Genomic DNA, 25,781 nt, shown 5'->3' with positions numbered 1-25,781 from the left:
CTGGTTTCGTTTTGCGCCAAGGCACGCATTGCTGCTACTGCTGCTGCTGCTGCATTTGCTGTTGCTGCTTTGGCTTTGGCCAGCGAAAGCAAAAGTTGCCACCTGTCTCCGTGCCACAATGCCAAAAAGCGAGACACCAAAGTTGCATTTGCATGGCGCTTGGCCAAATGCTTTCAAATTGGGTTAACGACACTTCAACTTGCAAGCAAAAAAAAAAAAAAACTGAAAACTAAAACTGAAAACTGAAAACACAAATATATAAATGAAATAAGTGCGGGTGCTGCTGTGGGGTATGCGCGACTTAAGGATGCTCAGCCTAGACAGCTGTGAGCTAATTAAATACATATTCATGATTATATAGAGCGAGTTTGAGACTAGTGCAGATGCGAATGTAGATAATGATGAATATGGAGAGACTATATATGGGTATATATATAGGTATCAGTATATGTATACATAGTATATATGCTGAGAGATAGATGCATAACAATCAAGCCACTTCCTTCAGTTCTTCATCATGGGAAACACAATTTCTGATTATATTTATCATAAAAAACTTCAAGGCGAAGCTTGGCATCACGCCCACTCTGGCCAATGCCAATTTAAACAGGGTGTATAACAACAAGCAAACGAAAAAATTCACTTTCATAGCAAGTGTCGCCCCGGCAACTTGGCCGCTGCATAGAAAGTGAAACTGCAATTCCAAAGTTGGTCCAGATACAGTAAATGCAACAGCAACAGCAACAACAGCAACAGCAGCAACAATTACATGAGCAAAGATTTGGTTTAGTTTTTGACCAAAGAAAGTGAAGTCAAAACATTTTTGATAGCGATGTAGCGAGGCGTGCATTTAATGGTCGACGCACAAGTGTCAATTAGCCAAGTTAATAGAGTTGGCGGCCACAGCAAAACGATGTCAAAGTTTAGATTATGATGCTTGTCGCTCAAATATAAATAGGAGCTGTTGCAGTTGCTGCAAACATTAGAAGCTCATTAGAAGACGAAAAACTTGCCATAATTTAAAGAGAAAGAGAGTGAGAGAGAGTGGGAGAGAGAGGTAGAGGTACAGTGACTGCTGTAAAGTAGGCAAAGCTGATTGCGTATTGTGAAAGGGAAAGAGAGAGGGAAGGAGATGTATGAAGCTTCGCCTGCTTGGCAATTGGTTGGCAAAGTGAAACTAAATGAACTAAAGCTGCGTCTGGGTCTGCGAATGCGACTGCGACTGCGACTGCGACTGCAACTATTACCTCGACTGCAATTGTAAAGCCAAAGACAGTATATGAAGTTGGGTCGAGTTGAGTCGAGTCAAGGAACCCATAAGCATAAACGTTGACAATATGTCGAAAGCTTGCCATGTGCGTGTGAGTGGGAGAGGGAGAGTGTCAGGGGTAGACAGAGACAGAGAGAGAGAGAGAGAGAGCAAAATCTAGCGACATGCTAATTATGCTACATTTATGCTTCTAGACGCACACAGCCAGACAAATAGGCAAATAAGCGGACTAGGCAAGCAGTGCAGCTCGAAAAGGCTTAGATTTGAAGATACTGTGTAAAGCGAATGAATGTATGTGGGTAAGTGAAGTGTTTACTAAAACAGGGCCACATTATAAATAAGAGACTTACTTCTATGTAAAGCTATAGAGAGGTGATATGGTTTCGTAGCGTGACAGACTTTAAGCTGTATATGAAACTCAGGAGAAAACTCAAGTAGACTCGACTCTTAGCTCAATTCAAACTTATAGTGAAGCAACTTCTCTGGCAATTTAACGTACACAGGGTATCAACTTTACCGGAACTGTGCTGGTGCGTTGAAGTGCATGATATTGCTGGTTGCCCAGCTGCAGGCTATGCTTAGACCTTTGCCCAACAGACCAACCCACACCACACATTCGCCTTGCTCTCTCTCCCTCTCTCCCCTCTCTCTCTCTCTCTCTCTCTCTCTCTCTCTCTCTCTCTCTCTCTCTCTCTCTCTCTCTCCAATGACTGCCATGCCGGTTGATGTTGCCATTTTGCGTTGACTTTGACAAGAACGCGACCATCATAGCCCATTATCGTGCGCCTCATCAGCAACCTCAGCAACAACAACAGAATCAGCAACAACAACAACAACATCGTCTAACGCCAAAGTCATTAAACTCGCGCATCGCGTCGTCAGTTCCAAACGTCGACTAACGACTAATTTGCGCATATGACAGAGCACCGACCGAGCCAGAGCCAGAGGCAGAGGCAACTCATTCTCGAATGTCATATGGCATATATGAATAGGGTATTGGGTAGAGTCTTGGGAACTGTAGATTGAAACTGCGTGTGCGCCTGTGTGTGTGTGTGTGTGTGTGTGTGTATGTCAACGATGTTGCTGTGCATTGCGGCGAACATCTCTCTTGACTCTGGGATTACGTTGTGCGTCTGTTTCCCAGTCTGGAAAACATTTTTATGCCCACTCCATAAGGCTTTAAGCGGTCATAAGCGTCGGCTAGGTCTGTCAGACACTTATGCGTTTTAAATGATAAGAAATTGCAGCTCCACTGAGTGCCGCACGGCCAAGGCAAAATACAGAAACGAACAAAAAAAACAAAAAAAAAAAAAAATGAAAGCACACAATAGCAACGTTAATTCAAATACAAAATTGTGCAGTTTAAAGGCAATCGGCACACGCGACGTATGCGCAACGCCCGAGGCGTTAGCCAAACAAATCACGCCACTTACATCCATGTAATTCATAATTAAGGCATAAGGCCCACGCCCATTGAAGCCAACACATTTTGTTAGTTTAATAATAATTGGTAGCACACGCAACGGTAAATCAAACTCAAACAGGTGGCAAAACTACTGCGAAAAGTGCAGTGCACTGCAGTGCCTGACAGGTACAAAGAGCACTTAATTGCTGTGAAATCGCGCGTTAACCCATACTATTATAATATATATATATGTTTGATGACACTGCCATGCCGCATATATCGCATATCAAATATTTACGTACCTGAAGACCCACTGTCTATCAGCTGCTCTTCAACACAGGCTATCAAGACTTAAGTATGTAAAAAAAAGTCGATTGAGAAGAGTAGAAGCTAAGCTACTCTATTTTGAAATCTATATGTGTTTAATTAAATATTATATTTTAAGCAATTACTGAGCAAACTAGATGACATCTTCACTTTAAAATTAATTTAAAAATTTTTTAAATATGAATATATATAAATTTAAATAGAAGTTTTTAATTAAAACACAATTTATATCAATTAAATTCAATATTTAACTTTAACTATAAATATTTTCTTGGAGTGCGTTATAAAAATTAAAAACCCATTCGAAATGCATTTAAAATTCATTTAACTGCATTTAAAGAATATTCAGGTTTTAGTTTGCTTCAAAACTAAAGAAAACTGTACAAAAATCAGACAGTTGCTCCTTCATATTATTGACAAACATCATACTTAATTTCGAGTACCTCACTGCAGGGTGTTCGAGTGTTTATGCGCGCACAATATGCTACGCCAGGGCAAGTGCCATGAATAACGGGCGCTGTGCAAATGGTGCTCGCTGTGCACCTTGGGGGCAGTCTAATTAAACACGACACTGAAAATGTGTCCTCCGCTGTCATTGACACGTGTGCACAGCAGCAACTGCGACAGCAACGCTAACAACAGCAACAGCAACAACAACAGCAGCAACAACAATAATAATAATAAAACTGAAGCCGGTGTCCAGCCGGATATGCAGCAGCCGATAGGCCGTTAATACACAGCACACACACACACACACACAGAGAAAGAGAGACAGAAGCTGGGTCTGCTGATTTTCCGTTTGCCAACAGTTGCCGGAATGCCCATACAAAGCACACACACACATGCAGTCGCCATACACAGCTGCAGAGATTCACGCACGTGATTTATGTGCGTGGGCGCGCATTTTAACGCGGCGACAGACGAGGTGCAAGAGCAGAGTTTCGGCTGCTCTGGGCAGCCCGGCAAATGTCCGCTGCACAAAGCTAAAAGCTGGCGAACTGTGCTGCCGACAAAAATGAGCACAGTCGGGTATGCACAGCCAAGGGATATGCTACGCCTGAGTAAGACAAACTGTAAGCGGTGTAACAAAAATGGTTACAAGAGCTCAGCCTCATGAATACTGATTGATGGCAATTAGTGTTATAGAAGCTAGTGATAAACCTGTCCAAGAGTCCACTCTAACTGTTCATTCTGATTCATCTCACATAACAGTCAATCTACCCCAGTGCAGCCAACTCATAATGGGTATAGGGTATAAAAATCCTTGCCAACTTTATTGGAATTCGCATATTTTACGTGCGCAGGCGACTCCATGCTGGTCAATTCAATCAGGATATAATTTTATGCGTTACTTAAACACGCAGGATATGTTAATATTGCGGCAGTGGCCCACTGGCCGCATCAGCCAGGACAACAACAACAACAGAAATAAAACTTTACTGTATGCATGAAATAACAGCATAGTTGATGTGGATAAATAACAGTGAGAGTGCACGTGTGTGTGCGTGAGTGTGTGAGTGTGAGTGTGTGTGTGTGTTTGTTTGTGTTTTCATGATTAATTAATTGTATTTAAAGCATAATTGCCTCTAGCTTTCATTTGATTAAATTTCCGTGCGACATAATCAGCAGGTCAATTGGCTTTCTACCTTTTTTAAGCCAGCTGCAAATGCCCCATTGGCCCATTGTACATTTCAATTAATAACGGCCCATTGTGCGCTGCCCCGCGCGCGCGATTATATGCAATGGAAGACTTAAAGAGCCGCTTAATTAGTAAATATTATTTGTACCAATGTCCAATTTATAATCATTGGCTACAGCAGCGATAAATTTAATAATTGTTGTCAGTGCACTGATCCGGGTCCCTAATTATTCAACATGCTGTTTGCGTGTGACGGCATCTAATCTAGATAAGCTGAGCACAGCTCAGCACAGGTGCTATAAAAGGGGTGTGAATTCACCGAAGACTAAAGAGTTATTCTTTTTTTTTTTTTGGCAAATATAAAATGAGGTTTGTTAGTCCATTGCTGATGCTGCTCTTGGCTATTCTCAACGACTGTGGCTGCAAGGTATGTGTATAAAGCAAATGCTATTCAAGCTCTGCATCTAATCAGGATACTCTGCCAGCGTATGTGGGAGCACGAACTCTTAGAGGCCCATGTATACAGCTCAGATGAGAGCAAACTCAAACTGAATCTATATGTGAGCCGAGTGGGTCGCGATCTTGTTGGATTCTCAGGCACCGTGGATTGGAATTTCGATGCGGACAATGAAGCGATGGTAGGATATCATCAAATCAGAACTCTATTTAATATTGAATATATATCATATCATAACATTGCAAACGTATCAGCTTGAAATGGGGTTCTATCGCAGTGCCAGCGGCAACGACTATCGTCCCATGCCATTTTCAATTTCAAAGAAATACTTTAAGGATTACAAGACCTTATACGACGATATCATTTATATCAACTTGAAAGATTGCTCAAATTTGCCCCAAATCGAAGGCGACTACTTGATACCATGGCCCAGGAATTTGTACACGTTTAACAATTGTAATTTCCACAAAGGTGTTCTACCGGAAGTAGTAGCTGAAGGCATGTATAAGACTGTGTTTGCATTTTTCGGCGAGGTAAATTGGAATGTGACTTTTATTTTTTATGTAAGACCAAAGCTTTTCTGAGCCAAGTCCTTAGAAAATGCACAAATAAAGTATAAATCTTACAAAATTCACTTGAATTAATTATATTATATTTTAACAAAAAAAAAAAAAAAATAAATAAAAAAAATAAATAAATAAAATAAAAATATTTATATTAATTATCAATTTATACAAATTAATTTACCTTTGTAGTTTATAGCAGAGAAGAAACAAATCATATAGGGCTTCTCAGCAAAGTCTGAAGTATAAGGGCAAGGATCTGAAGTTTTAGAGCATTATAAATGTGAATTTTATTTTGAATTTTTCCAGCTCCTCACTTCAAGCCAACAGACAACGCTATATATCATTATCAGTGTAAAATTTATATACAGTTTAACATATATTATATTGCAACAGAATCGTTTGAAAAGAAAATGTATATATTTTTGTATCATATTATATTTATTTATAATAAAATCTGAAAGAGATCAGCAAACGAGCTTAAATTACCATTATATAGACTACTACTACTGCGTATTGTACACACGAGTATGCATGCCAAATTTCAGCTCTTTAGCTCTTATAACTCTCCTATTTTCAATGGGTTCAGGGTATAATAAACACCATATCAATTAAATAATTGTTCTTATGTCGATAAAAGCGCCTGATAAGTAAACATGTTTTTGGCGTGTAAAGCTTTTTATTATGTAGACTGAGATAAGCCAATCAGCAAAACCCTAATGGTCATATACCCTAAATGGTTATATCTTCTGAAAGCAAGGAATGATTGAGGACATACTGATTTTCCGTTTTCAAGAGTTTAAGGTTAACAGAAAGTCACATTTATCTCAAATTTTTTTTTTTTTTTTTTTTTTTTTTTTAATTTGTTAAAGCCAGACGAGGTTTTTCAATAACTCCTTTGTGAGCTTATTATGTGTTCATTCAGCCAAAAACCAAATCAATTTTTCGATTACTCTCGATGAAAAAGATATCGGATGAGTTATCGAAAAAATATGATAAACTTGTACTGCGTATGGTACACTCGAGTATGCATGCCAAATTTCAGCTCTCTAGCTCTTCTAACTTCTTCTCATACGGACGGACGGAGGGACGGACAGGGCTATATCGTTTCAACTCGCCGTGGGGTCTGCCACGCTTCCTTCTCTTTCACAAAACCATTATACCCATATTTCCCATTTTCAATGGGTTCAGGGTATAAAAACATGTCGTTGACGTGTGTATGCCATTTATGTAAGGGTGTCATAACAGTTGAGATAATCTAAATAACACAGATGCTATAAAAAGGCTGTACATAAACAGCTCACAGAACAGTTATTTATTCACGTTCTGCTGCAACAAAATGATCTTCCATAATCTGTTGCTCCTTCTAGCCATCCTTGTGTGTTGTGAGTGTAAGGTCAGTATAGGATATCTATATTAACAATTTATTCAAAACCTAAATCTCAATACACTTTTCAGCGTCTTTGGACTTATGATATCCTAGGATTTCGTAGCGAATCCGACGATGAGACTAAAATAAAATTTGATATATATATTGAGAGACGTGGTCGAGACCAAGTTGGTATATCTGGCACCATAGACCTCCGATACGATTTTGACAATACAACTATGGTAGGATATCTTTCAAAGTATGACCTATTACATAGTTATAATGAAAATATATTTAATAAGTTTGAGGTGCAGATCCTGCATAGTGTCACCGGCGCCGAAAACGACTTCAAACCACTTCCCATGGCTGTACCGAAGCAGCGGATCATAGATTTAAAAAGTCTGTATGATGATATTGTATATCCTGTTATGAAGAATTGTTCCAATATGCCTAAAATCGAGGGAGATATATTATGGCCATGGCCGAAGAAAATTTACACGTTCAAAATGTGCAATTTTGACCAAGGAAATTTACCGGAAATAATGCCCGGGGGCTACCATAAGGTCAAATGTACCTGTGATGGTGAGGTCAAATGGATCGTGACCTATTTTTTACATATAAAAACACAGCTGATCTAACGATAGGAACGAAGATATAGGAAAGCTTTTGTAAGCAGTTCCTTTTTTTCTTTTTTGTTCCTAAATTTTGTTAAAGTAAAAAGTCTAAAAATATGCAATAAAATCTTCTGAATTGATATTTGATGTAACAATGACCCTACACAGAACAGTTCTTGTCAAACAGAATTTTTAAAAACATCCTGATCGATAATCTAATGTCGAAGTTGTTCAGTCTTGTTTATATATTTAACATTGGGAAGTGCATGACACATCTGTGTTGACGTGTGAAGGCTGTTATGTAGATGTATTATATGTATATAACTGAAGCAAACAGATTTGTAAAATGCTATATAAATGACTCAAACGAACAAACGAGTAATCATTAAATTTTTGTATACAATTTTACAATGAAATTCTATTGGCTGCTGCTCTCGGACATCTGTAAGGGTTGTGAGGGTAATTAAATCTGTCATTATATAATGTATCCTCTAATTTTTAGACTCATTCACGAAAGTGAAATGAGTATATTGGTTTTGTGCAATGTCCGTCTTGCTGTCCGTCCGTCTGTCCGTCTGTCCGTATGAACGCAATCTATTTCGGCGCTATTGAAGATAGAGACTTGAAATTTTAAATTTGTTAAAGCCATACGAGGTTTTTCAATAACCCCTTTGTGAGCTTATTATCTGTTCATTCAGCCCATTAGGGCGCTCCGGCAACTTACGTTGCTGCCGCTATCTCTAAATAATGACATTAAATTGTTAATATTATGATGTCTAATTATAGACAAGTAAGAAGGCTCTAGTCGAGACTGCTCGACTAGGAGATACCCTGAACCCTCCAAGCTGATATTCTAATCATTCTGCACTTCTTTTATACACACAAACATACGCATGCATCCACACGTACGTATAAACATAAAGAGTTCAAATTAGACTGAAAAAACCAAATCAATTTTTCGATTACTCTCGATGAAGAAGATATCGGATGAGTTATCGAAAAAATATGATAAACTTGTACTGCGTATGGTACACTCGAGTATGCATGCCAAATTTCAGCTCTCTAGCTCTTCTAACTTCTTCTCATACGGACGGACGGAGGGACGGACAGGGCTATATCGTTTCAACTCGCCGTGGGGTCTGCCACGCTTCCTTCTCTTTCACAAAACCATTATACCCATATTTCCCATTTTCAATGGGTTCAGGGTATAAAAACATGTCGTTGACGTGTGTATGCCATTTATGTAAGGGTGTCATAACAGTTGAGATAATCTAAATAACACAGATGCTATAAAAAGGCTGTACATAAACAGCTCACAGAACAGTTATTTATTCACGTTCTGCTGCAACAAAATGATCTTCCATAATCTGTTGCTCCTTCTAGCCATCCTTGTGTGTTGTGAGTGTAAGGTCAGTATAGGATATCTATATTAACAATTTATTCAAAACCTAAATCTCAATACACTTTTCAGCGTCTTTGGACTTATGATATCCTAGGATTTCGTAGCGAATCCGACGATGAGACTAAAATAAAATTTGATATATATATTGAGAGACGTGGTCGAGACCAAGTTGGTATATCTGGCACCATAGACCTCCGATACGATTTTGACAATACAACTATGGTAGGATATCTTTCAAAGTATGACCTATTACATAGTTATAATGAAAATATATTTAATAAGTTTGAGGTGCAGATCCTGCATAGTGTCACCGGCGCCGAAAACGACTTCAAACCACTTCCCATGGCTGTACCGAAGCAGCGGATCATAGATTTAAAAAATCTGTATGATGATATTGTATATCCTGTTATGAAGGATTGTTCCAATATGCCTAAAATCGAGGGAGATATATTATGGCCATGGCCGAAGAAAATTTACACGTTCAAAATGTGCAATTTCGACCAAGGAAATTTACCGGAAATAATGGCCGGGGGCTACTATAAGGTCAAATGTACCTGTGATGGCGAGGTCAAATGGATCGTGACCTATTTTTTGCATATGAAAACACAGCTGATCTAACGATACGAACGAAGATATATGAAAGCTTTTGTAAGCAGTTCCTTTTTTTCTTTTTTGTTCCTAAATTTTTTTAAAGTAAAAAGTCTAAAAATATGCAATAAAATCTTCTGAATTGATATTTGATGTAACAATGACCCTACACAGAACAGTTCTTGTCAAACAGAATTTTTAAAAACATCCTGATCGATAATCTAATGTCGAAGTTGTTTAGTCTTGTTTATATATTTAACATTGGGAAGTGCATGACATAGACGATAACATCTGTGTTGACGTGTGAGGGTTGTTATGTAAATGTATTATATGTATATAACTGAAGCAAACAGATTTGTAAAATGCTATATAAATGACTCAAACGAACAAACGAGTAATCATTAGATTTTTGTATACAATTTTACAATGAAATTCTATTGGCTGCTGCTCTCGGACATCTGTAAGGGTTGTGAGGGTAATTAAATCTGTCATTATATAATGTATCCTCTAATTTTTCAGTTTCATTGTGGAAATGCTACTGGTAAAAGCTGAAACAAATGTATCCAATGAGGCATCTCGGAAGGGAAACAAATCACAGCCGCATCATAAAAGTCTGTAATGCCATTGCGTCCTCATACTCATTCTGCAGGTATGTCCAAGTCTTGAGCACTTTTACTTGTCGTGCTAAGCATTAATCGAAATTCGTTTCATACAATAGCTGTTTGATTAATTTCGCAGCTAATTTGGTTAATTAAATTTAGATATTTCCGCTACGTGACAGGGCCAACCTGATGCTTGAATTATTAATATTTATACAAATATGCAATATATACAAAAATATATTTCTTTGCTGTTGTTTTCACGCCTCGCAGCTGACGTGCCAAAGTTTCCAGCTGCTCTCTGCACAAGAGATATAAATATATATAATACAATCGATGGCAGACAACAACTTTTTTTTCGTCTCTTGCTTGAGCTGTGTTTCGGGCGAAAACATTTTTGGCCAAGTTGTGAAACAAAATGCGTAAATCTCTTTAGTTGGCTCATAATTATGACATTAAGCGGCGATGCGTCTTGAATTTTAATTGGCATGCCGTCAGGGGCTATATTGTATATATTATTATTGTTGTTATTGTTGTTGTTTTATGTTTATTAATAAATAATTCTTGAACAGTGCTAGCGGGCATGCCATAGAACGCTTTATGGCTGTGATACACATGTTCTGGGCCAGCTCCCTCCTCCCTCAACACAACGAAAATGGCCAGAAACCGTTAACAACAAATGGCCTGTTGATTGCCGAAGCCAGCGAGAGCCAGAGCCAAAGACAGAGACCGAACGTAGCATTTAATTAAACTTATTCAAAAAAGAACAAACACACACACACACATAGAGCTTTGATCAATATAATGGAGCACGACTGTTAGGGGGGCGCTTAAAGAACAGCTATTCAAACGAATTCCAAAGAATTTCTAATTCGTTTCTTTCAGTTGAGTTTGTTTTGATTGTTATCAGATTACAAATTCTGATTATTCATAAGCACGTTAAAAAAAAACTTTTTTTTTTTAAATAATTCTAATTACACGTGAACATTTTAAAGAAATTACTTTGAAATTACATTGCAATGGCATTTAGTTTGGACATTTTCCAGCTGCTTTATCACTATCCTTTAGTGGATCTGCAGCTGTCGAATCGTTGTGTTTATTACGCAGCGTTGACCCGAATTGCTTTCGCATCTCAATTGAGAGTTGCATAAAACTAAATGAGGCTCGAATTTTATGGCAAGTAAAAACCAATTCGATTGCCAACAAGGCTTTTTATTTTGTTTATTTGTTGTTGAACCAGGTCTGTTTCTTTCGTTTATGACATTTGTTTACACTGGAAACTAAATTAAAGCGTCATGAAAATGCGATAATTTTTGCTGCTGCTCTTCAGTGTCATTGCCATTGTTGCTGTTGTACAATTGAAAGTGTTTGTGTGCATTAGATAAGCACTTTGAGTGCCCTTCGCACGCCTAAACTTTCGCGTGGATAGTGGCGAATAAATTTATTTAGTTGCCGCATAAAAGTTGACTTATTCCATTGTTGCCGACAATAAATGTAATGTTTGATAATAAGCGACAACAGCAGCAACAACAACAGCAGCAACAGCAACAACTTCATTTGCAATTTCCGTGCGATTGTCTTCGAGCTGTGTTGTAGCTGTCTGCTGCTGTTGGCATTGCAACATTTTGCCTCTGATATCTATCAGCAGCAACAGCAGCAACAACACCGACAACAACTGAATAAAGTTATTAGCGCATTTAACTGAGCCAACGGCTGTGAATTGCTCCTCCTGCCTCCTGCCTTCTGCCTTCTGCCAACCACTCCACTCTGGCAGCATCCTCAGTGTTCGTTCGTTATGCGAACACTTGCACATAGCACATCGCATTGTTCGTCTGGCCAGCAGCGAATGCAATTTCCATTTTAATTACTTCCAAATGACAACAGCAACAACTAAAACAGCAACAACAACAACTACTAAAACTGCAGCCGGCTGAGAGTCTGAGCCGTTGGGCAGACATTTGGCAGACAAACAGCAACAATAATTGCTGGCGGTGGCGCATGCGCCGTAACAGCAGCAACAGCAGCAACAACAACAATTGAAATAGAGGCAAAAATTAGTCACACAATTCAAGACTTGTTAAAAATGCCAGCAAACACACAGGCGGTTTACATATAGAGTTTGTCTAGTTAAATATTTAACCAGAATTTGGAGCATTGAAAGAGGGCTTGTTGAGGCATAAAATATATGAGGAGGATGTAATTAGGTAAAAGTAGTTTGCTATATTGTAAATATAAAGAGAATGAGAGAGAGAGAGAGAGAGAGAGAGAGAGAGAAAGAGAAAGCTAGAGAGAGGGAGAATGAGAGAGAGAGAGAGGGAGAGATAGAGAAAGAATATATATCATATAGACTACTTCATACTCTTATCGTGAAACATTGTCGAGCTTTTATTTCACTTAGGATTATAATAGTTTCTGTGCTCAACTAACTCCAAAATCAAAATCAGCTTATAGCAAATTCTTAATCTATAGTCAATTTTAATTTTTATAAAAATTAAATCACCTCAATTATTCGTTAAGCAAAAATATTATATACACATTTACAAACTATTGTGACGGCCCTCGCTGATATAGAAATCTTCACACTATGCGCGTCGCTGCTAATAAAAATGCGAATTAAAATTCGTGTTGCTGCTGTTGTTGTTGTTGCTGCTGCTGCAATTGTATATCGTTTTCGTTGTCGTTGTAGTTGTTGTTGTAGTTGTTGTTGCTGGTGACACTTGCCGTTTGCTGTTGTTCGCGTTGTTCGCATTGTTGTTGCTGTTGCTGTTGTTTCTTTATTTGTGCATTTTCTGCATAAATATTTCAACACTTTCGCTTTTGTTTTGTGTCACACAGCAAAAAATAAAAATTGGTTTTAATTATTCCCAACGCAGAGCGCCGCGGCCTGGCCCACCTCGCAGCACACCTGGCCCCTACCTGTGCCTGCGACGTCCTCTGCACAGGTTGCTGTGCATTTTAATTGCATTTCTTTTTTCTGCCTTTTTTTTTTTTTTTTTTTTGATTTTGCTTTTTGTTTTGTTCATTTAATTTCTGTGTGTGCTGCATCTAATTTGTTGTCATCGCGCTGCTCTTGTTGCTTTTGTTGTTGTAATTTTGTAATATTTCTTTTGCCGTTTACTTTTATTGTTTTCTTGTTTGCTTTGATTTTCCTTTTGATTTCAGCTACTCTTGTTTTTACTTCTCTTACAATTTCTTCCCACGCACCTTGTGGCGTGTGTCTACTTCTGTTATTGTTGTTGTTGCGGTTTTTGCTGCTGTTGCATTTGCTTGCGTAATTGTTATAAAGAAAAAAGAAACCACAAACAAAGCAAAGACAAAAAAAAAAAAGCAGGTAAAATAATAAAAGTAAAGTTAATTTCGTCATTGCGATCGTCGCTGCTTGTTTGCGAATTGATTAGCACGATCTGATTTGTATTCGACACTGAAATACGCATAAGGCTTATTAGTATTTTTAATGGCCATGCGCTTGCGAGAGAGCTCCTTGGAAGCTAGTGAGTTTAACAGTAATTTAAACGAGTAACACTCTATTCATTTACATTATTTGTTTGTTTTGTTATTATTATTATGTTATTACTAAGCATATTAAGTGATAAATTTCACTTTTTGTAGATGGAGTTAGAAGTATCAGAAGAAAATAAAAATCATTTTTGGACAGATATTAGATTTTGTTGTAGCAATACTAACTATTTTCTATACAAATATTATAATACAATATATAAAATTATTTTATATATTATAATATATAAAACATATATTTTTTTAATATTCCTTTTATGAATTTATTCAATTTTCTCTTTTAAATGTATAAAAATAATTGTAAATTAAACGCAATCATTTTTTTTTTTTAATTTTTATAAAATTTTTTGCTAGTTATTTCGTTAATTATTTAAAAAAAAAAAAGCATCTACATTTGCTTATATAATAGAGTATTTTTTGTTCGTTAAATATTTTAAATTTTATTCCATAGTTCTTTTGTTTGTTTTTTTTTTTTTTTTGTTTTTTTGTTTTCATATAAATTTCGTCTGATTTTCGCACTTAATTTCCGCTGTCTGTTGCGTCTACGCAATTCTGTTGACCCGATTTCGCATAGATTTCCACATCTCTCTCAGTTGACTCTTAGGGTCGTGTTCGTAATTTATGAATGCCTTTGAATGTGGTGGGCGCACGCTGTTGCATATTCATATTCATGTGAAAACATTTACACTTCTATAGAGATACATACATATACAAAAGTATGCATACATATATGGCTCAAAAGACTCATTTATTTTGGCTTGAGTTGTTTTCTTAGCTTCTGAGCCTTTGTTTTGGATATGTAGCCTAAGCCGCTTATGGAACTCAAATGTGGCTATAATGGCTAGCAATTATGTTTGCCGTTTAAAACAATATTCCAGTAAATTAGCACGGCAAAAGATCAATCACAAAATGTTGCCTGAATTCGGACTTTTCACTGATGGCATAGACGCCAAATAATAATGAATATGCAAAATATATACTTTTGTGTACACAAGAAAATGTTATTAGTCAGACATCAAAGGCTTTGCCATCGATATCATAAATTAATTAAAATAAAATCAAAGCGAAAGTCGCCAATGCCAAATGCCGATTGCCGAATGCCTGAGGCGAGAATTTACACCCTTTCCCAATGACTGCCTCAGTCAGACCCTTTCTCCCCCTCTCACTAACTCTCTCTCTCTATCCCTCTCTCTCTCTCTCTCTCTCTCTCCCCCCCCCTCTCTCTCTCTCTCTCTCTCTCTCTCTCTCTCTCTCTCTCTCTCTCTCTCTCTCTCTCTCTGACTCAGCTCCAGCGAACATTGCCCGCCAAGTAACAGTAACAAATAATTAGCTTGTAAACTAAAAGTCATCATTAATAATGATTACCGTTGGGTTCTCAAAACGCCAGCTCGCTTCTGCTCACGCTCGTCCCCTCCTCTCTCTCGCTCTCTTTCGCTGATTTGTGTGGGTGCCTCGTCTAGTTTCGTCTTTGGCATAAACGTCAACATAATTAAGTGAGCGTCTGCTGCTGCTGCTGCTGCTGCTCTAGCTGCTTCTTCGGGTACTTTTTCTAGCTTCTTTTTGTACAACTGATTTGGCTGCTGCGATTTATTTCGCATTAACGCTCAATATTGCTAGCTAATTAACCACAACCAAGTTTGGCCAAAAGGAGGCAGCTGTAAGGCGCTATAATGATGTACCAACACACACATATATATAGATGTTATTTATGTATATATGACCATGATGAGCATGATGCGTCAATTTTGCGGCTGCTAATTAGCGGCTGGCAAAAAAGTTCTTTAGCCAATCCGCTTAGCGGCTTTACAGTTAATGCCAAAAGTCTCTGCTCGAAATATTTGCCAATCGCCTAACTACAGTTTGGCGTGCCCGCCAAATACCGCTACGCAGTCATCGAACGATTTGCAATGCAGTTCAATTAGTGGAATAACTTTCTACCGAAATTCTTAGCTGACAAATGAAATATGTTGGTATAGAAGAACTAATATATATTTATATGCCACAGCTAAAGTATTGTTAAGTTGTTAATGTATATGGCTCCAAATAAGAATTGTTTGATCTGTCCAATATTTAAAATTAATCTATATATGAAAAGAGAGCTACAAATTAATCAATAATCTGTTTGTAGTGAAGGCTCTTAAGTAAGCCATAGTATCCCAGACGATATAGACGATATAGCTGATCATTTTTTAGACTTAATAGACCTATCTATTAAGGTTTGGTTTTGTATATCTATGCTAGCTCTCCCTAAGTTCACTTACGACATTAACTAACTCAAAAAAGTCATGGATAAATTCGAACTCAAGAGGGGCGTTGTTGTTGTTGTCTATATATCAGTAGAAGGAAACCCGTTTATGGCAGGCATAGTTACTTAAATACATTACATCCAAAATGCCGACTATTAAAATTTCCTTAATTCTCAAAAAGTTTTAACGTGCGACAATTATTGCATTGACAGGTTGAGCAGAGCTGGCCAGCTCGGCTCTTTGCTTCTTAATATGGCTTACAACTCATTACACACTCGATCTGGCCAGGTGGGTAACTATAGCTGGCTTCGGCTGCCCTTCTTAATGAGGCAACGACTATTTTTCACTTTGCATCGTCCTGTGGCGTCTCATTTGCATGTGCAAACATATTTATACGCAGTCATATTGCCGTCGACATCGTCGCTCCCCAAAAAACAAACGAAGACATAAATAATCGAACAAAGTATGGCAAGCCATAAATATTTAAGCCCAGTTGGGGTATTGCCTCCTCGTCTGTCTCCGTTGTTGTTGCTGCTGCTGCTTCTGCTGCTGCCATTCAAGGCAAGCCAAGGCAAGGCGCCAAGATGCGATGCGATGCACAGCATACGCCGCGCTGCGCTCTGTTCACACAAATTTCATGCAGCCAACAATAAAGCGCAATAATATAGGCAACAGCAGCAATGTTGCAGCAACAACAACAACGACGACAACAACAACAGCAACAATAAACAAGCAGCGCAATTTCACTGACTACTGAGAACTTTACGTACTGTGACGGGGCACAGGTCTGGGCGAAATTTCAACTGTTCGACGCTGTGCGGCGCTGCGTTGCACTGCAGAAAATGCCAAAATGAAAATGAAAACAGCCAGCAAAAAAGACTCTGGTGTGCTGAAGTGTAGATACCCTATGTATGACTATAGATAAACTTTTACTTTTAATAACATAATTTTTATATAATTATTATATGTAAATATATATTTTTTGGCCTGCTTGTTTGTTCAGCAATACAACTATTGATTGACTGATTGGCTAATTTACGAGAAATTGGGAGCATTATATACTATTTACTATAAGGTAAGCTATGTAGATACCCTACAAATTCGAGATAATTTAAAACCAAAAAAGTTTTTTGAAGATAGATATATTCAATAATCAAAGGTCCTATAGAAAAATGGTCTTGAGTGTCTAGACAATAAATACCAAACATATTATATAAAACATGAATGTTAAAAAATTTCTAAATCATCGGAAAAAATAAATCTGTCTTCTACTTATAATAACGCAATACGATGCTGAGTAAAAAGAAATATATATATTTCTAATTTGGATCAGAAGAGTGAACCCAAATTTACTCAAAATAGATGTAGAAATACTAGAGAAGAATATAGAAAAATTGGATTTTCTATATTTAATTCTTAATCCCTACTTTGCCATCGAAAAATATTCGTACATATTTATATGGATGCATACATTCCAACATTCTCAAACAGTCAAACAACTATATTGATATTGATTAATGGTTACAGCTCCAACAATGCGTAAGTCTTGCTGCTATAGTTCACCTTCTCTATCGATTACTTAATATGCATAACCAAAATATTTACGTAGAGAAGAAAAGGTTCGTTAAACTCAGTTCATTGTGAAGCGCACATTATCCTTAACAAGAGTATACAATAGCAACTTCTGAAACTGTGAGTTAAATTGAAAAGTAACGCACGCTGTGCATTGTGCACATGGCGCGTAGGCGTATACGCAATCTCCGTGCCCATTAAAAGTTGAGTAGTCGAAGCGAATTATACTGCACTTACGAGATGGAGTGAAGCTTACCAAAGGCTAAAGAGTTGCAATGGAAGTGCTTACCTGTAAAGAGAAAATAAACATGTTAGGTTAGTTAGATGCAGTTGTTGATTGAAGTGTACATAATTACAGGGTATTTAATAATAATAGAATAAATAATTTGGACAAAAATGTTTGTTATTTAAATACTTAATTAGCTGAGAGACTCACTCCTACATTTATTAAGAAAAAACTCTTTCAAGCTGTTTGTCTTGTCTTTTATCTACCCCAACATAAATCACTTTTACTTAGCCTATCGTCCCTATATATATATATAAATATATCATTCCATAGCTTAATAGCTTTCATATAATAGCCTTAATGTGCTTTCGCACATCTTTACTTTTTGCTCAGTGTGTCTGTGTGTGTGTGTGTGTGTGTGTGTCATGCCCTTCGACCTATTGTTGTTGCTCGCATCGCTCCTGTTGCTTTAATTTATATTTGCCCGAGTCTCGAGTCGTCCGCCTCCCTTTCAGTGTCTCAGCACTCAGCTCCACCATTTTCATTCATGCGCCTCACGCTGCGCACTCATTTACCCTTTAGCCAAACGTTCAGCTCGGCCCTTCACACAATTTGCCGCTGTTCGCTTTCCGTTTGCCCATTGCCAGTCACTTTTGCATATCATTTGCGCGCATCTTGCCAACTCGCTTCACCTCGTTCTCCTTCTCCAGCTGCCACTGCTGCTGCTGCTGCTGCTGTTGTAGCTCCCTCCCACGCCCCCCTTCTGTTCGCCAGCCAGTTAAGTGCATTACAATGAACTACGTAGGAGCTCGGCCGCCCCGCCGTGACTCGTAAATAAGTTTTATTGTGTTTTCTGCAAACGCCCACGCGACTTTGCTCTCGCTCTGCCATTGCCATTGCCCCCTCTCTCTCTCTCTTTCTCTATCTCTGCCCTGTCCACATCCTTGTCTTGGTTCACCCACTCACGCTCCACTGTTGCAAGTTATCGTTTCCTTTGTTTTGGTAATTTAGCAAGCGCGCCAACGACGTCCTCTAAATTGCTGGCATACATTTGCTCTGTGCTGCCCACTGTGCCAAGTGTTGTTGTTGCTGCCGTTGCTGTTGTTGCAGTTACTGTTGCTGCTGCCAGGCAAATGACTACAAAGTGGGCTTTGCAGTTTGCTTGCAGAGAACTGGGATCTGCACTTGGAGCGCTTTTTGGGCTGACGTCGTCTAAATTATGGCGATTCTAATGTGGAGACGGTTAGCTCCTCCCACTCACCCGCCTTCCCACTGTCTCTTCTTCTCCCTCCGCACTCCTGTTGCTGTTGCATATTTAAGCGCAAGTTGGCGCAATTGTTGCGCGTTTTATTGTTTTGGGAATAAGTGCGGATTTATAGAAATTTTTAGCTTTTGCGCTGCACTGCACTGCAGCTTTTACTCCAGAGAGCCGCACCATGGCAGTAGCAACAATATTTTAAGTGCTTTGCTATGCACATTTTGCAAACATATACATACATACATGCAATATAGACTCGCGTATATCTATACAGTTAAAGGCCATCGGCGGGCACAATCTTTGTTGATAATGAAGCCAAGATGCAGACATGACATGAACTCAATTACCCCATGTCCAATGCTGAATGGCTCGGCTGAGGGGCTGGGCGTGACCATGGCCAACACATTAGGCCAAGACAGCCAGACGGGCAGAGATACTTTTGCAAAGAGTCCACAAATTAGAGACGCGTCCGCCGCTTCTGCCTGTGCATTGCATGCAAATGTGCAGTTTGTGCTCTCTGCTCTCGGCCCTCGGCGCTGGGCATCAAAATTAATATGCATACAAACTGTGGGATGGGGGGCGTGGCATGCCGTACAAGCGGCCACAATAATAACAATGAAAATGCACAGAATGCGCCTTATAACGACAACAAATTGCCCATTTGGCATAGAAGATGATGAGACAGTTAAAAGCGGCAGCAGCGACAGCAGCGAGAGGAAGAGGAGGAGAAAGAGGAAGACTGGGTTGAGTCGACATGGTCGACATTAATTGGCTGCCATGTCATTTTGTTTATGCAGCGCACTCTCGCTGTCAACGCCAGACAATTGAGTTGGGAAATTAGAAATAGACCAGGCCCAGACCCGGGCCCCGACCCGGGCAATGTCATCGTTAGCGTGCAGCACAATGTTTTAGAAAAAAAAAAAATGTTTAACTGAATGAAACGAGTCGCACTTAATGGCCCTGATGACTCACTAAACGCTGTCAGAGTGAAATAAATTGCAGAGCAAATAAAATGTGTCGCAAATCAAGGCAACATGATCGAGGACACGTTTAAGATAAGACCTGAAGGGACAGGTCAGGCATAACTGGGCTTTGATAGGAGCTCTGGCATAGATTGCATATATTAAAGATCTCAAGTTTTAAAAAGGCATTAACCAAGCGCACAGCTGGCCCGAAGTTGCGACTTTGCAGATGAGCATCAGCAGCAGCAGGAGGGTAAGAAGAAGGGGAGGAAAAGAAGTTATTTTATGCATACGCATTACGCATACGCCACATACGCCGCATATGTTACGCCAGAGGCTGGAAGTCAAGCACATTTGCGTATCTCAGGCTAGGTAGCTGTCGGCCAGACAGGCGTATCATTAACGCAACAGCAGTTGCAGTTGCAGTTGAAGTTGGAGTTGTTGCTGCCGCAGCTGCTGCTGGTGCTGCTCTCGGCATTTGCAATTTAGCGGCGCGCATGTGCCACTTATTTTGCAAGAAGTTCGCTTGGCTGGCTCGAAGCACCTAAGCTGGCTATCATGTTCAAGTGCCTGGCCCCAAAAAGCAGAACAGCAGTGACTGTGTGTATGTGTGTGTGTGTGTGTGTGTATAGGGCTTCAACTTGTAACTTGCAACTTGGAGCTATGCAACTGCTGCGCTATGCCATTTCCACTTCAGCTAACCGTCGGTGTCACATTCGTCGTCACCGTCACTCACAGTCAACAGTCGGTGTCGGCGTCGGCGTCGGAGTCGGCGTCGAAGTCAGCAGTCAGCAGTCAGCTTCGCACCGCTGGCTGTTGCAATTCTTGTGGTATTTGTGGCATAAAATTTGCAAATAAAACGAAATGAGCTGCACGACAAACATAACACCACACACCACACAGCATTCCCATTCTTATTCTTTAGCTTGCTTTGGGTCTCGTATTGAATTCTATGCACCTTGAGGTGTTCATTTTCATGCCAAAAGGAAAATGCGCGTAATTATGCGGCTGCCACAGTGTTGCAAATGTCGTCGTTTCGCATGCGCTGAGCTCTTTTATAAGTTTTGTCTCTAGCTTGGTTCTTTTTCATTTAGTGTCTTTTCTGTTTTTTTTTTCGTGTGATTTTTTCGAGGCCATTTACAAAGCTGCTGCAACTGGAGCGTGCCGCAACGAGGCCGCGGCAAAATGTCTCAAATGTTGCACTTATTGTTGCATTAATAACAAAGCGCCAACTGCATCAGCCGCACCAACGAATACAAAGCAAATATCGTCAATGCCAAACGATGAACAACATTTTTGCTGATCAGCCGAAAAAATAGCAGCAAATGTGAGGGCTTTTTAGTATTATAGAAACTGAGTGATATAGAAGAAAGTCTATAAGTAAATGAGAGAGATGATGCAAGAACGTATACAAACTTTTAGAATTTCACTTTAGTAAACCTCACTAGAATTAAAATCAATTGATTTCAAACAAGTTGGCTGCATATAGTAGGTTTACCTCTTTAGGGATCATTGTGAAAAGTGTTGCAATGTAAAACTCTTGCTGCCAATGCATTGGTAGCAAATATATGAATGAATAGTTTATTGAATATTTTGTCGTGGCGTATGCGGCATGCAACATGCGGCATGGTCAGCATTGCTTCCAGCCGGCACTGGCCGTAGATTCCTCAAACCCCTCGGGGTAGCTGTGGCTGTGGGTTAACCGAGGGAACCGCAGCTGACAGGAAACCATTTAAACTGACCTCAAATGACAACGACAGCGACAGCCCTGCATATATATACATTTATATATATCAAATATAGCAAACATAAAAAAAGTTCACATACATATATATATATATATACCCTAGATGGAAATTGAAAGAAGGAAAAACAACAACAGCCAGAAGAGTAACGCGCAGCTAGCCACAAACAAATTGGCAGCAATTGTAGGCAGCAAAAGGCGACAAAAGCTCGCGACCAGCTGCAGCGGATTTTATGGATAGACGCTGGGCCCGACTGCACCGCTGCGTAGAGGGACATTTCGCATAGCGTCGCAGCACTCATGACGGATGCGCGGCCGGACAGTGCGACAGAATGAAAAAATGTTATTCAAAAAATGTCTGATATATATGCATACAATATATGGAGATACATATATGTATATGTAGTGCTAAAACACAATGTAAATGGAGAGGGTGCTGTGGAAACTGAATACTGAATACCCTGTATATAAAGCCAGATTATTTGGGTATTCTTTCCAGCTGTGTATTTTTATTTTATTTTTTTTTTTTTGCCTGTCTGCTTAATTTACATTATTTTTCATAGTCTGTATCGCTCTTTTTCCCTTTTTATCCCTCTCTGGGCTATTTTTTCTTCCTCTACCCTCACCAAGTTTCATTCTCCCTTCCTCTTGCTCTCTTCTTCATTATTTCCCCCTCTATTTCTCTCTATTCTTATGTCTCTCTATCTCTCCAAGTTTTCTTCTCTCTCTCACTCTCTCTCTCTCTTTCTCGCTCACTCTCCCTGCCCGCTGTGTTTCGATCATTGTTTATATTTCAAGTGGTTTAAATATTTCCATTTTGTTTGTACTAATACATATACATGTATGTAATTCATATTTCCAACTACTTTTGCCCTTAAACACCTAACAAGATGATTTCAATGTATTTTTGATGCCTCTCATTTATTGTTCACACACGCTGAGCCATCCAAAGACAACCACAAACATTTTTCACATTTTATATGGACAAGAAAATGCATTTTTGAGTGTCAGCCAGGCCATGGCTCTGGTAAATTTGCATCCATAAAATTGCATCTAACAAAATGAATGCAAATTGTCTTAGCAACAATTTTCCAGGCTGAAGACAATGTGAGTGCATGTCAAGTTATGGTTGGACTGTATCTTTAGCTACATAATTGATGACTAACCGCAATGGCTCCAATGGCTGGGCATTGGTTTAGTTCGGTAGTCAACGTTAGTCTACGGCTCTATACAAATTGCATGCCTAAGTCATAATGCCAGCTTACGCAAGGGCAGAGCAGGTAAGGCAAATGGGAATGGGAATGGGAATCGGACTGGACATGGGCTGAGACGCGAATTGGAGAGTGCGGCTACTGGCGACCGGGTAGCGCAGTCACAAAATGCAATTTTAGCTTTCAATTGCCCATGGAAGAGCTGCAGCACTCGGTTTGAGCCCAGCCAGCGACAGAGCCATTCAACCAAGCAGCCAGCTAACCAAACTGGCCAAAGCTGTTGTTGCACTTCTCTCGTTTTATTTCGCTCAATTTTATCTTTTTTTTTCTGGCTTGGGTCATTTTTGTTGATGCACTGCATTCGTTTGCTGCACAAAGGCAACGATAACTTCGCATTACATTAGTATATTTGCAACTATACACAGATGCATAAGTAAGTGCGTGTGCGTGTTTGTGTGTGGGAAAGACACAGTTCTGCAGACAATGGGGAGAGAAAAAAAAACTGGTTTGCTCGCTCGCTCCTTGTTGCAACAATTGCAACAGTTGCTGCAGCGTTTGCTATTTTTATTTATTATTTACCAAAAAGACAAAATCAATACACACATATATATATATATATATGTATGCTTGTGTGTGTGGGTGACACTGTCCAAGTTTGAATGGCTGCCATTTTGTTTGTCTCCTCTGTTTTTTTTTTTTTTCTCTTTGTTTTTTTATTTATTTTTTTTTGTTGGTCTCATATGCGAACCGGGCACAACTTTACATTTAGCTGTCAACAAAAGGCCAACAAACTGCAGTAAATGCATTTCAATGCAAATAAATGCAAACTTTTGCAACTGCTTTTCCTTCTGCCAAGATGAGAGTCCTCTACCCCTAAACCGCCTCCTTTTCAGCGGTCGCCCCCTTTTCTGCTTGCGGTCATTTTCTTTATTATCAAATTGTCCTGCGCTGACCATTTGCTTCAATTTGGGTCAACTGGCAGCGCTGCCACGTGCCAGCGCTCACCAGTAAATAAATCACTTTCCCCACAAGTATCAATCTCAGACGCACACACACACTAGGCTGTTCCTTTCTGGTTCTGAATGCTTGCTTTATCAGCGTCAGCGTCTTTGACTGGGCAAAAAGAAAGCAGGCAAAGCGTATGTCGCGGCGTCTAACACTGAAATGCGGATACAATAAAAGTTGAATATACCCTGTGAACTGAGCAATGTAAAGGAGTATGGGAATATATATTATTCATTTGATGTGGTATTTTATATTATCGATGGATTTAGATTTATCTATGTTATTTGCCTGTTTCCGTATAGTCGATAAATAACCTAATATCGATAACAACATTTCTGATATTGTAAGCTGATTACGAATATGATTCGATGGATATGTATCACCATACAATATAAATAAATAATTGTATATAAGCTTGTTCTAAGAAATTTGATTGAAATACTTGAAGGTATCGATACTTGAGCTATTGTAATCAGTATATATAGTATTCAAAATTTAATAATTTTTTGTGATAAATTTAATATTGAGTTAATTTGAGTTAATTTAATATTTTTAAAATATTTTTCATTTATTTATTTACTTAAGAAATAAATACAGCTTATTTCAATATCATATTTTTCATATATTACCCAAGCAATGAGTAAAGAACATATATTGCTTCAAGTGAAAGCTAACTACAGGGTATCCATTAGTGGATCACTTTCTGTTCTGTAACTTTTACTCGTATTCTTTTTCTATATATCGCGTACTTTCTAAGTGCACCCTGTGGAGCAATCACTCGATCCAGCAACAACAACCAACGTAAAGCGGTGAAAGGAAGAAGCAGAAACCATCAAGAATATTGAATGGAGTTGGAAGGTTGCGCAGAGAAGTGCAGGAAAATGTTGCCGAAAAGGCAGGCCACGCATTAATGGCAGCTGCTGTTGCTCAGGATTCAGCTTCTTTGTCATCCTTGTTGCTGGTGCTGTTGTTGTTGTTGCTGTTGTTGTTGTTGTTGTTGTCGACCCGACCGACACACGCATCTATAAAAGTTTATTAAATTTACAAGGAACTTTTATGCAGTTACTTTTTGACATGCTTTCTTTGCGTTTGCCTTTCATTCATGCCTCGGCTGAGCCATAAAATTGACAACGACTATGTAAATATGCCACACATACACATACACATACACCCAGCCACAAAGAGTGTAAGGGAAAGGCCGTTATGTCCTGTATGCAGGATTTTCAATTTAAATGAACTTTGCGACGAGCATTTTATTTTCCTACATATTCAATAATTTTGCCAGCTTATTGTTTGTGTATGTTTTGCCAGCTCATATGGAAAATTACAGCGGCAACAGCAAATGCATAAGATATGCAAATAAAAGATTGAAATGAAACGAAATAAACAACAACAACAAGACAAAAAAATATGACATTGAAAAACAGCGCGCAACTTGTCACAAGTCACAAATTGCGGTTGATTTTTTTTTTGTTTTTTGTATTTTTTTATTTTGAGAATTTTACGTAAAGCGGATGAACTGGCTCTGCAGCTGGAACTGGCACAGGGGGGCAGGCATTGAGGACAGAAATTTTATATATGTATATATATATTTAAGTCTGAGTCGGAGTCTGAGCCGTTATCATGTCGACGCCGACGCGTCGCCAGTGAAAGGAAGTTGACCTCTAAAGTTTAATGCATTTAAATAAATCTCATATAAAAAAAAATATGCATTAAGCCGAATCTGAAAGCGAAAACAGCACACAGATACACGCACACTCAGGTAGAAAAGCATGCGTAAAGATCAGTGTTGCACAGTTGGATTATTT

At 38.9% G+C, this 25,781-nt stretch overlaps 2 protein-coding genes and 1 long non-coding RNA gene across 5 annotated transcripts in view; 2 read left to right on the top strand and 1 right to left on the bottom strand.

The window, feature by feature from the left end:
- RhoGEF64C (Rho guanine nucleotide exchange factor at 64C) overlaps positions 1 to 25,781 on the bottom strand; it is a 132,797-nt gene that overhangs the window by 64,665 nt on the left and 42,351 nt on the right. The gene's annotated exons all lie outside the window — the stretch shown is intronic.
- LOC108612229 (uncharacterized) lies at positions 4,874 to 5,750 on the top strand. Its single transcript, XM_018005106.2, has 3 exons — positions 4,874 to 5,068; positions 5,127 to 5,279; positions 5,353 to 5,750. The coding sequence occupies exons 1-3, from the start codon at positions 5,006 to 5,008 to the stop codon at positions 5,680 to 5,682; spliced, it is 546 nt and encodes a 181-aa protein (XP_017860595.1). The 5' UTR covers positions 4,874 to 5,005; the 3' UTR covers positions 5,683 to 5,750.
- LOC149269013 (uncharacterized) lies at positions 6,910 to 7,463 on the top strand. Its single transcript, XR_016269910.1, has 3 exons — positions 6,910 to 7,057; positions 7,120 to 7,272; positions 7,333 to 7,463. It is a non-coding gene; the product is annotated as an uncharacterized LOC149269013 (long non-coding RNA).

The sequence above is a fragment of the Drosophila arizonae genome, chromosome 4 (assembly GCF_054131065.1).
Source record: "Drosophila arizonae isolate 15081-1271.41 chromosome 4, UAZ_ARI_1.0, whole genome shotgun sequence".
NCBI lineage: Eukaryota > Metazoa > Arthropoda > Insecta > Diptera > Drosophilidae > Drosophila > Drosophila arizonae.
Note: the sequence above shows the minus strand (reverse complement) of the source record. Positions and strands in the feature narration are given on the sequence as shown.